At 37.4% G+C, this 13,600-nt stretch overlaps 1 protein-coding gene across 1 annotated transcript in view; it reads left to right on the top strand.

Moving 5' to 3' along the window:
• LOC125226506 overlaps positions 1 to 13,600 on the top strand; it is a 56,292-nt gene that overhangs the window by 25,824 nt on the left and 16,868 nt on the right. The window contains exon 3 of the mRNA XM_048130489.1: positions 11,380 to 11,588. Coding sequence (XP_047986446.1) covers positions 11,380 to 11,588 — 209 coding nt within the window. The remainder of the gene's footprint in view (positions 1 to 11,379; positions 11,589 to 13,600) is intronic.

Raw genomic sequence — 13,600 nt, 5'->3', positions numbered from 1 at the left:
CAGTCAATCTGTGTAAGAGTGTATATTTATTTATTTATTTATGGTATCTATTTCAGTTTTTAAAGCTTGAATCAGTTTTTTTTTCTAAGTTCGTACACGTAATATACACACTTGCATACATAAACTGACGTTTGTATTCCGAATGGGGAAGGAATGCACATGAACCTCGGTGCCACTCTCTAATTAAGCAGTTGTGTGAGACCAAATTGTTATATAGAAGTGACTACAAAATACTTAGGTACTTCTGTTTTATTTATTTTAAAGTCAATAAGGAAACAATAAATATAAGATACACAGGTTACGCTCAATTTCTTATTTGTTATTTGTAAATTACCGGTACATTTCCTCAATAGAATAACTTTACGTACAAATCGGTACTATTTATCGAGCACGACTTTACATCCTCAATCGGATCGCTTCTCAGTAGAAAAAAGTTTAGTGAGTTATTTCTATGACGACATTAATGGGAGCCAAAGAGAAAAATGTGTTTGGAAATTAAGTATATTAAGGAAGAAGTTATTTTGATGAGACGGGAACTGCGGCCCATAAACCTATTTAGGAAGAATTTATTGCAAAAAGGGTTGGGAGATGAATAAAATCTGAAGTCGGAGTCGAAAACTAAAGTATTACAAGTAGTACCAGCCAAAAACATATCACATTTGTGGTTTTTTGAATAAGCATGTATAGAATCTGTTAAGCTACTACGGGCGAATATTTTAATGGTGGCGAGTATATAAACAGAACATAATAAATGTAATAAAATAACTTTTCCTTAAAACTGCAATCAACATTTTATCCATACAAAATAATTCGGCCCGCAAAGTAATGCACTATAGACTAAGCGACGTATGTTCGTACTAGTACTTGTGTAGATATTCATGGTGAATACTCGTACTGCAATTAAATAATTACAATGACTTACAATAAGATCCACAGCGTATTACTAAAGCAGCTGTAATAAAAAAATGTTAATAACAATCTACAATTATGAAAAAGAAAAAACATTACATGATGCCATTTTTTCTCAATAGTCCACTACTAGACTACCTAAAGTAGTGGAGTAGGTACCAGTGACAAATATGTATAAAAAAGTTCTACGGATAAAACTTGAATGTTATAAGTAAGTACATAATTGGCCGGTACTGTAAATGAATAGAATGTAAAGTCGGAGTTTAAAATTGAAGTATTAACTAAGTAGGTCATAAAAAGTGTCTGCCATCGCCAGTGGACACATAAAACTCAGTTAGTTAATGTAGGACTGCACTTTGCTGCACTAAAACCGAATGTTGCGCTTTAATTAAATAAAAAGTTAATTTTAATTAGACTTATATTGACCGGGATATAGACGGTAATTACCTTTTTGATTTTTGTCGAGCTCACGAAAAAAAAAGGAATCAAAAAGGTAATCACGGTCAATATCCCGGCCAATATAAGCCTAAAGAAAATAACCGTGAATCATTCAAAACTCTCAAGTTTCTTTTAATTTACTTGATTTGTGCAATTATTGTATTTATAGAGTCAAATGTAGGTATTTAATCTTTTTTTTTTGGCATTGTACGATTTATTGACTACGCGTCAATTTTACTTCTGTATCCCATTTAAAGGTAAAACTTAGAATTAATTTACAAGACTTTAACCTTCAGATAAAACATCGAAGCTCGATTGATGAGAAAAATATGAAATGCTTATGATAAAAATGTCAAAATGTTACTTTACATTTTTAACAGTATCCCAGTATGAGGTAGGCGCTGGTGGCTTAGCGGTAAGAGCGTGCGACTTTCGATCTGGAGGTCGCGGGTTCGAACCCCGGCTCGTACCAATGAGTTTTTCGGAACTTTTGCGCGTAATGTCATTTGATATTTGCCAGTCGCTTTTCGGCGAAAGAAAACATCGTGAGGAAACTGGACTAATTCGAATAAGGCCTAGTTACCCTTCGGGTTGGAAGGTCAGATAGCAGTCGCTTTCGTAAAACTAGTGCCTACGCCAAATCTTTGGATTAGTTGTCAAAGCGGACCCCAGGCTCCCATGAGCCGTGGCAACGCAAGGAGGATGATGATCCCAGTATGAGGTAGATGTTGTTAATATATTATGTTGCTAACTTCCTCTGTATTGTTGTATTTATGTATATTGAGTCGTGCAATAAAGGGTATTTGTATTGTATCCTATTATTCCTATTGTATTGTATTTACTTCATTCAGGATTCCATACGTATTTATTTCGCACACATACCTGTCTTCATCATTGTGGACCTACTACATTGTTCTATTTCTTTAGACTATTATTATGCTTCCTAATTTGACATCATATCTATTCCGATGTTCGTTGTTGACATTAAGATACGTAAGATGGTTCGGAATATTATACTCATACGAAGGTAATTCAATTATCGAGTCCCTAATTTGCAAATACATTTTGGAGAGTTTCCTAATTCAACTTTAACTTTATATAACATTCCTGACAAATTTATGATGGATGTTATTAAATTCACTATGATACGCATTTGGTTAATATGTAGGTATGTACCTACTCTAGGGAACAACGTTGACATAATTAATCAATAATTAGGTTAATTAAATGCCAAGGAGCATTAGTGGTCTAGCGGTCAGATCGGATGACTTTCTATTTCGAAAATCGGGTGGCTTATAATAATAATATTTGTTTATTAAGAACTAAAACAATAACAAGAAAACTAAAATTAAACCTATAAATAAAATTAAACCTATAAATTAAAACTAAATAAAAAACTAAAACTTACCTACAAAAATACCCCAGTTATAAAAAGAAAACCCCTTTCAACAGGTCGGCCTGCGGCATGGACCCCATGACGCTGGCGGTGTTTCCTCTTTGTATCGCCAGTGAGACGCGTAATATGACTTATAATATGTTTGATATGGTAACAATGAATTTTCAAAATTTACGTCCAAAAATAAGTCTTAATATCATCAAACGGTTTTTGGTGTCAAAATAAAGACTAAGAAAAGCACTCAATAAGGTCTAGTTTGTCCTGTACCTTTGAAGGTCAGATAATCACCTCTCATACAAACTGATACTCACTACTCATACACCAATTCCTTCTTGCTAAACAAGTTTATTTTATTAAATATAATTAAGTCTTCAAAATGTGTCTTCATTCGAAACTACCGAACCAATAATAATTATACGATCGAATTAAAAATTATGTTGTACATTTGTGATTTTACGTATACGAGGGTCATGCCAAAAGAAGTTAGATACTCCATGGTCATTTGATTGATACTGGCCAGTTATACACCAATGTAAAGGTAGGTTATCTGCTTATAAATTTAAAAATGGAACACTTGGAAATTCTTAGGATTCCTTTTTTAATTATTTTTTTTCTAAATAATTTTGGCGGGAATTTTCCGCAACAATGGAGCTTACTCGACGTGATTTTCGTGTTATGATATATTATGACTTTAAAAAAGGTTTAACACCTCAAGAGTGTTTTGAACTTTTAGTCTCGACTTTTGGAGAGTCTGCGTGTTCACGTGCAACTGTTTTCAATTGGTTTGCTGAATTTAAAAGAGGACGGGAGAGCTTTGAAGATGAGGCGAAGACCGGACGGCCGCCAACCGCAGTCACTGAAGAAAATGTAAAGACTGTGGAAAAAAATATTCGTGCGAACCGACGAATTACATATGTAGAGCTCGAGCGTGAACTGGGCATTGGATCAGCAGCATTGCAAACTATAATTCATAGTAAACTGTCTCTTCATAAGCGTTGTTCAAGATGGGTGCCGCACAAGCTCACCGATTTACAGAAAGACCGTCGCGTGGATTGGTGCAAATTTATGATAGATAAATTCGACGCAGGCGAGAACAAAAACGTATATGATGTACTTACAGGTGACGAAACATGGCTATATAACTACGATCCTGAAACAAAGCGACAGTCCACAGTATGGTGTTTTGAAGATGAGCCGACGCCAACAAAATGTCGCCGAACCCGAAGCACACAAAAACAAATGGTTGCCTCATTTTTCTGCAAGACGGGACATATTGCTACAATAGTGCTAGAAGATCAAAAGACAGTTAATTCAGAATGGTATGTGACAGTTTGTGCCCCAAGAGTACTGTCAGCTTGGTGTGACAAGCGGCCGAAGTCAGGAACCCGGCGCCTGCTCTGGCACCACGACAACGCTGCCCCGCACACTTCCGCTAGAACACTTGACTATTTCAGCTCAAAAAACGTGACTATTCTGCCCCACCCCCCATATTCCCCTGACCTATCCCCCTGTGATTTTTATCTTTTTCCTAAAATTAAAGAAAAATTAAAAGGAAGGCGATTTGAGAACAAAGAAGATGCGTTGGCTGCGTATAATTACGAAATTTCTGAGGTGTCTAAAGAAGAGTGGTCATCGGTATTTTCTAAGTGGTTTAGACGGATGAAAACGTGTATACGTGTTCACGGTGAATACTTCGAAAAAATAGATAGCTGTAATAAAGAATAAAGTATGTAAATTTTGAGTATCTGATTTCTTTTGGCATGACCCTCGTACCTAATTAAATAATGGTAACTATATCATGATTCGCTTATCCCAGTTACTTGGTGTCGGAGCAGCATGTCTTCCAATTCCATACAACTCTCTCACCAGTCATCTCATCATTAACTTACTTTCGTTTTATATCATCTATACATCTCTCACACAGTCCATCTACTATGTCCTCGGGTTTTATCTCTCGTTACTTCCTTCCATTCATTCATAATTTACCTTTCTCGTCACATGACTTTCATCCCTTCGCATTACATGTTCATACCACGCCAATCGATTCGCTCTTACTTTTTCTACACGCATACTTATAGGTACTTAGTAGACGTATATTATAGGAGTACATGCCTGATTGTTAAACATTAAAACGATGTAAAGCCTACCCAAATGTCCAGTACATTTACTGCAGAACATATCGATACTTCATATACCTACCGCGAGGGACATATTCATAAAGATAATATGCCCAACTCGAATAGCGCATATATTTTTATTTGCACATAATATAGCGATCAAATAAATGCTCGTCATACGTGAAACTGGCTCTCGCAATGAAATATTTGATATGATGTGGTCAGAACAGTAAATTGAATTTGGTTACAGTATAATGAGTTCATGCCGACAGGATTGTGTATCGAGTCGATCTTGAATTCGATCACGTATCTCTGGATTTATGTATTCCGACCACCTTTGGTACCCACAGATGAAGGCCAGGATTTGATTACTTACGTGAAATTCTAGTCGGGACGGCTAACGGATCAACAGCGAGGTTCCACCTTATTTACAATAATGGTTTTCTATTCGTGAGGTAAAAACAAGGTTCACTGAATTTATATGTGCGAAACGGTACGTGCTTTCAGTCCGCTCGCCTTTTGGGCGGGAGGTCATAGGAAATGCTTTTATTAGATTTCAGTAAATAACCTAAATAGTTATTTAACATTTGCGTGTCTGTCTAATCAGCACTAGCTCAGATATTGTAAATTTAAAAATTATGTATGTATGTATATGTAAACATTTTACTGTACATAAGACAAGTACATTATATACTTAATTCGAAAATAAAAATAACAGTCTTTCCTCCAGCCTGTAGCATTTACTTATAGACGAGTTATTTACATATTAGGTAAGTAATAAGAATAAACTATGTATATAACTGTTTTCATCCTTTTCAATAATACCTGATTTCTAATTTCCTGGAGGATGCTGATATATGTATAAGGTACAGCGGGGCAAATCTCGACTGGGGGCCAAATGTAACTGGTCCATTTTTTCCATGTTTTACAATGTTTGCATTTTTAAGTAGAGTGTCCAGTTATATATGGTAGGCGTGTTTGGATACATGTAGAACTCAACATCATAGTGTAATAATGGAAAAAATGGATCAGTTACAATTGCCCCCCAGTCGAGATTTGCCCCGCTGTACCTTACATCAATATTTTTTATACTTTACCTACCTTTTGTCGAAGATTGTTATAGGTATTTGCAAAATTAATCCGTGAAATTACTATTCCACAAAATCACGGCTAAAGTAATTAATATTGCCTCGTGCCTGATATACATGTCGCAGGGAAATGGCCAAAACAGAGATTTGATCAAATCTCTAAGGGATTTGATCAAATCACGCAGGATGTCAAAATGGCGAATCGATTTCATCATTTCTCTAGAAAATTTCAGTCATTTGACTAAATCCCTGACTCTGTTTAGTGAGATCACAAAATCGGCCAATAGACACGCCACGTTTCGTCATTTCACTAGATTTGTTTAGGGATTTGATAAAATCCCTGAACCGCGACAGTGAGTTGACGAAACGAACTCAAAAAGTCAACTAGTTTTAACATTTCCCTAAACAAATTTAGGGAAATGATAAAGTCTCAACTGGTGATTTGATCAAATGTCTGAACAGGTTTCGTGAAATGACAAAGCCAAGAATCTAATATATCCAATTAGATTTATTAGACTCTTGCCTTTGTCACTTGATTTGATTGAATCCTTAACTAGATTAGTGAAATGGTAAAATTGAATTCGTTTTTAAGAGTTTTTGGTTTTCTATAAATAAGAAAAAAAATAGAATAAGTGATGAAACAAAGCTAAAAATGTTTCATTTTAGATTATTTTCATATTTATTAAAACATTTTGTCTTTACACTGAACTTGTTTAGCGAAATGATAGAGCTAGTTGACTTTATAAGCTCGTTTCGTCAACTTACTGACGTGGTTCAGAGATTTTATCAAATCCCTAAACAAATCTAGTGAAATGACAAAACGTGGCGTGTCTATTGGTCGATTTTGTGATTTCACTAAACAGAGTCAGGGATTTAGTCTAATAACTGAAATTTTCTAGAGAAGTGATAAAATGGATTCGCCATTTTGACATCCTACGTGATTTGATCATATCCCTTAGTGATTTGATGAAATCTCTGTTTTGGCCATTTCCCTGCGACATACATATAAATCCTCCGACCGCAACGAAATTCATATCCCTACCATCAAAACAAACTTTTGCTGACGTCTACGTTTCACTTCGCAAAAGCCGAAACGTTTACTAAAGTTTAGGGTCTGCGGCGCGTGACGCGCATCTCCGAGCGGCGAGTGATCGCGTTCGAAACATGGACATAGAAAAATATTTAGACAGAAGGTTTTAAGCAGAATCTAAATAATCTTATGTCATCCTGTACACTAGCGTACTATATACTTAAAGCTCAGCCACACATGCGCGTTTTGGGAGCGTAGGCGGAGCGTTAGCAGAGCTCCGCTAACGCTACGCTATCAAAACGCTTTATGTGTGGCGGAGGCTTAAAAGAGACAGATATTCGATTACTTATGGTATTCCATCCGTATTGTCACCACCTTAATATGTTTTTTTGGGGATTCCACTTTTTTTTTAAGGTTAACTAACACTTTAACATGAGTTAGTCTCTGTTATAAACCTAAACCATATTTTTAGGACATAATGACGGGTAGTATATGTTAATAATAAATATTATTTTACAACGGGTAATTTTTAATAACTTTCATAAATCTATAAAGACTTTTTAAAATCATTGCTAGCTACAAAACTCTAAAGAATTGTTCCTTATTTTATCTTCAATCAGTACCGTGGTACCGCTTTTTCTCTCCAACTTTATGAAAATTAAAAGAATTTTTGGTGAGCAACTGGCTACCTAACCAGTCACATATTGGGCAATTCCACGTAACTGTAATGTAAGTGACCACTTCATTGCATGTTTTTTTATTTATGATGCAAATTGAAGTCTTAATTTATCTCTAGATAAGCCTACTTTTAATCCTTAGATATATTGATATTTAAATTAGCACCATGAATAATAATTGGTCACTTACATTACTCTGTTACATGGAATTACCCTATTGTCGTAATGGAAGGCGGTGCCGTGATGACGTCACATACCCGTCATCTAGATGTTTGTACAATCTATGGTCCGAACCGAAATGACGCGATGTACCCTACATTATTAGCATTTCAATTATCCGCCCGTGTCCCAATACCATGGATCAACAAATCAACACTACACTATTCACGAGGCTCGAACAATTAATTCTATCGATATATTTGTATGTATAACCTCGTTTGATGCTTCGTAAGCGTGCATATTGTTTTTGACGGTTTGTGACGTGAAGTGGTCGGTTGTAATATTTGTTTTGATAAATATATGTGATGCGAAAGGTATTACGAATGAATGGCGAAGGAAGTAACGGGAAAGGAAAACCAAGGAAGTGGATGGATTATGTGAAAGATGATATGAAACGAAAGTAAGTGAATGATGAAATGTGTATGTAAGAGGAAGACATGCTGCGCCGACCCCAAATGACTGGGATAAGGGCAGGCGAATGATGATTTTGATAAATATATTGAATTAGAGTATTGAAATGGATTGTATCGCGTATAAAACTTCGTAGCATTTCGAACTCTTTATAGCTTTCGTGGCCAACGGGTGACTGAGGAAGGACTACAATGTGCAATTACCACAAAATTAAATTTTTGTAAAAACCACCGACATAGTGGACCACTTTTCATGAAACATGGCTAAGAAAACTTCCGACTAATCCAGCTTTCAAACAAAAAGAAAACTAAATATAATCGGATCAGCCGTTAGGGAGCTACAATGCCACAGACAGACACACACAGTCAAACAAACAAACAGACAGACAGACACGTCAAACTTATAACAAACCACGTAACAAACACTCCGTCGTTTTTGCGTCGGGGGTTAAAAACACAAAAAAAAAAAAATGATGCGTAAATACCTACAAGAAAACTTAATAAACCATACAAAGGTTTACTTACACAGTCAGATCATACATACATACATACGATCACGCCTGTATCCCATAAAGGGGTAGGCAGAACACATGAAACTACTGAAGTTTCAGTGCCACTCTTGGCATATAAGGGGTTGAAAGAAAACGAAACTGTGACATTGCAGTGACAGGTTGCCAGCCTCTCGCCTACGCCACAATTCAACCCATATCCCATAGTCGCCTTCTACGACACCCACGGGAAGAAACACCCACGGGAAGAACATAACTTTTTTTTATCGCTTTATCATTTAGGTATTAATTACTTAATTCACCTAAGTGTTTATTGTGTTGCCATGTCACGACATCCATTAAAACCAGCTGGAATTGCCTTTCGCGAGTGTTCCAATAATGAAGATCAACAAATCAACAATAATATTAGAAGGGTCGACTAATTAAATTCTATTAAGATACGTTGTTCCCTTCTCCTATGTCGTTACCGGTTGTTACAAATTGAGTACCATCTATAAGGGGAACTGAGCGAATATTGCTTTTTTTTAGTTCATTATTTATTGTGAGCGCATGCCATTTCACAGCAGCATGCCGAGTGCTATGCGCAGTGAACGATGACGTATCAATTCCGCTTAAGGTTAAAACATTTTTAATCCATCTACTTAATGTTTGCGTGCCTACTTGCTTATGAGGTTTTTTAAAACTAATAAAAAGACATTCCGCCTGATTTCTAATATTTTTAGTCTTTTGTAAATAAGAGTTGATTGTTCTTGCCGGGCAAATCTCTGGTTTCTCATTAAAAAAGGGCAAGATCAGTACTGGTTGTGTAGAACCAATTCGCGACGTCTTAATGAGGTCTGGGATTTTAATTTTAATTTTATCGGAGCAATTTTCGATGTTACATATTTTAATATTAGCTAGTGTTTGTGCTCTATGTGATGTTACGAGAGCCAAAAGTGTTATTAATTTTTTAGATATCTGTTCTTGAGATAAATCTTCATTGGGATACCATTTTCCCAAATAATCTAAAACGACTGACGGATCCCAGGTTTCGGTGTATTTAGGAAGTGGAGGTCTAGAACGAAACACTCCTTTAAAAAATCTTTTCAAGTCATCATTATCGGAAAGTTTTTCATTAGCAATCAACGAAAGCGCGGATCTATAAGAATTCAATGTTCCGTATTGGGCACCGTTATTAAACATTATTGTTAAAAATCTTATGATTTCTGGAATTGATACATCATAAATGTTCAATTTATTTTCTATACAATAAATGAACCACTTTTTATAACACCCTTCATACTGTTTGTATGAGTTATTAGATAATGAATCCAACAGTATGTGTGTGGAAGATGGTGGGACACCTCTTCTTATCATCGCTTCGCGGATAATATTCCGGCCACCAGGGTAGTCTGTGAGCGCACCTGCCGTCGGCTGGAAGTGGCAGATAAAATTAGATTATTATTTGCTTCTAGTACTAAAAGTTTTGAAACCAGTAAACTTTTGAAAAGAGGGTACCACGGTTGCGTGGGCCATTGTGGTACCACCATTATGCCTCTGGCTTTATCATTAATAATCTTTCTTAACGATTTTAATATCATACTAAAAGGAGGAAAGGCAATAGAAGTAATATTTGGACCAGGAGACTGTAAATGCATTTATTGCATACGCGTCGGGGTTTTCTTGACAGGAGTAGTTTCTTGTACTTGGTGGTACTAATTGAGAAACTGGTTTGAAAAATGGAATTTTATAACCCTCGATAATATATGATAATACCAGAGGATCATTTGTAAGCATTTGCCATTGAGTATAAAATTTAGCTAGTCTACCTCCTGGTATTACCGTGGCTAACGATGTCTGTAGCTCGTCCTGTAGTGCTCGATGGCCTCGAGGTGTGCCTGGGCCGATGACTCGTCGAGGTCGCAGGCTCCTTCGCTCGTGACGGTCCTGGCTGCCTGCGCGCTGGACCCGGCTTCCAGTTTAAATTTTTATTTGTACTGGGATTAGGCTTTTTAGCCTGAGGTTTAGGTGCCGGAATTTTTAGGTCTGCTCCAGATTTGGTAATGGCTTTAGCCGATTTTAAAATTATTATCAAACTATGTATTACAATATATTTTTAACCCACTGCGTAAAATTAACGGGCTGTTATAAATAAGTTTGACGTGCCTGTCTTTTTGTCTCTGTGTCATCGTAGCTCTCGAACGGATGAACTGATTTAGGTTAGGTTTTTTTTTGTTAAAAAGCTGAATTAGTCGGGAGTGATCTTAGCCATGTTTGATAAAAACCGGTCCACTATGTCGGAGGTTTTCTTTACAATTTTTTTTAAGCTGAGTTTGACCAGCAAGTTATTGCTGCAAGTTTAGAGACGCAACTATAGGTAAGAGTGAGTGGCATATATCTGCATCCCTTTCTTGCATATACTTCTGTCTCAAAACTTGCAGCAATAACTTGCTGGTCTAAACTCAGCCTTAGATTAGACTCTTATAATCTTAAAAATAGTAGGAGCATTTCGGACGAAAGAATCTATAGCTATTACATTTTATCCGGGCTACGCGTACTGATTTTTTTTTCATATTAATAATTTAGTTTTGTTCTTTTTCCATCCAGGTGTGCTATGCCTCCGCGACATTCACCTGAGCGTGCCAGAAGCCATCGGTATTGGCGCCGGCACCACGCTAGGCTGCCGTTGGACGCTGGATCCTGGCGAGCAGCTGTATACGGTCAAGTGGTACCACGGGGCCCAAGAATTCTTCCGCTTTGTACCCAAGGAGCTGCCAAATACGAGGGTTTTCTCACAGACTGGGATCAGCGTTGATGTAAGTGTCTCTCCTTTGCCTCTAGATCCAGAAGGTAACAAAGCAAATCTTTTTACTATGGTTGCTAGGCATATACTTACATACTAATATACAAAGAGATCATCCATGACTGATGAACCAATATGTGATGTCAAACCCAGGACCATGGTTTTAGCAGGCAGGATAGCTATTATAGTATCACTACCGACTAAGCCGGTCGTCCCTGGTCATCCAGCTGACCTTAAACAGCAAAAAATTTTGAAACCGAGTTTTGTAGCAAGTGTGATGTTTGAACGGTGATCATTATTTACTCTATGAATATACCTACACCATTATCTGCGTTGACCATTTGATCCTCACTCATTATCATATTCTGACAAAATTACAAATGAAGAAGTTATTGGACCTATAAGTACCTACTCATTAGAAAAATCATGATGTTGGTGTTTACACTGTTTATTGAACACGACCGAGTGCACTTCACAGTTCGCACTCAGTCGCAATTATTCCCATTTGAGTCAATAAATCGACATTTCAATATTGTTTATGATGCTGCAAATAACGCTGCGTCGCGTCAGCGTTAACGCTCTAATAGCGTCATTCGAATCGAACCATAGTAGGGTTACTATTGAATCGTTACTGCTACATTATGTTCGCATCAACGATACATCGATCAGTAATGTCGCTACAGTAGTACCTACTACTGCAAACGTTATGCAAAACATCCTACCTATAATGTCACCTTACATAAGACATACTTGTACCACAAACCATGTATTGTAACTACATATTTGTCTCCGTTGGGGATATAACACTATATGCACGAGTAAAACGACACTGAGTCACACTTAGTGTTAAAAGAATCTTGAATAAAGTTAACATAAATCAAATCAAACTGCCTTTTGCAAAGTGCTAGAGTAGCTTTGCTTACGGCACGCGATAAACAACATCATAACCGTGATTATATATGGGTCAATGGTTCTGCGACATCTTGCTAGTTCGTTAAACTGCCGCCGGCGAGTGCGATGCAAAAAATCACTTAAGAATCTCGCGGAGCAGTGGGCACGTTAAACCTTTAGCTGTTGGCACGATGCCACTGCGGAGATATAACATTGTGCCAAAATAATACATTAAAAACCCTTTTGGAGAGCAAATACTTTAACTTTGCATCGGAATCGCGTATGGAGCAATGAACGTTCAAACGATCTCGGTACACGTGACGGAGTTCTTACATGCATCGATTGAGAGCGCCTCGCTTGCATATTGAGATGCATGACGGTCGGCGGCCCTGTAGTGAAGCAGATCGGGCTATTTGCGGAGGGTACCGGGGAGACGAACACAGCGGTCTCACAGTCCACTGCTCGCCGGCTGCACATCTAAGGCGTACAATACTCAGCTTAAGACGTTATGTGACGCAGTCCAGCCCTTGGAAATCGGGTCAGAGATCTCGAACGCGGGACGGGCATGATTTAGTTCGGCGGTTGCTCAAAGTGGACGACTTTCCGTAAGATGGATCGAAGCTTTTAACTCTATTCGGCTACCAGCTGCGTACGCTAAAGTGCACACAGGCCGTAATGGCCGAACCGTTGACTCGTGTATGAATTACGCGTAGGTACGAGTAGGTAGGTACTGTAAGGTTAATGCCACTAATAAGGAAGTGGCTAGGGGCCACTCACGTCAAGCACACGGATAATTTGATTCCGTTTAGGTAGCTGCTGGTTTGTTAATAATGTCGTGTTTTTGATAAAGAGCCAGTATTGATTGTGTAAGCTTTACCTCCAAGTCATTGTAAATAAAAAGGCGAATTTAGCAAATTTGCTAGAAGTCTGGCCGTTATAAAGGATGAAACACATTTTAAAGTATTACCGCCCCATACTTTCTACGTCCAATTTATCTTATTTTATAGTGCGGCGTACCAGAAAATAGCTTTGCGGTAGCAACAAGATGTCCAATGTATCCCGGTTGCAAACTAATAGATGGAAAATAGAGATATATTGAGGTCATCGAGCCAGAAGATAAGACGTACTTATTGC

Source organism: Leguminivora glycinivorella, chromosome 5 (genome assembly GCF_023078275.1).
Source record: "Leguminivora glycinivorella isolate SPB_JAAS2020 chromosome 5, LegGlyc_1.1, whole genome shotgun sequence".
Lineage (NCBI taxonomy): Eukaryota > Metazoa > Arthropoda > Insecta > Lepidoptera > Tortricidae > Leguminivora > Leguminivora glycinivorella.
This window is presented reverse-complemented; position numbering and strand designations above follow the sequence as displayed.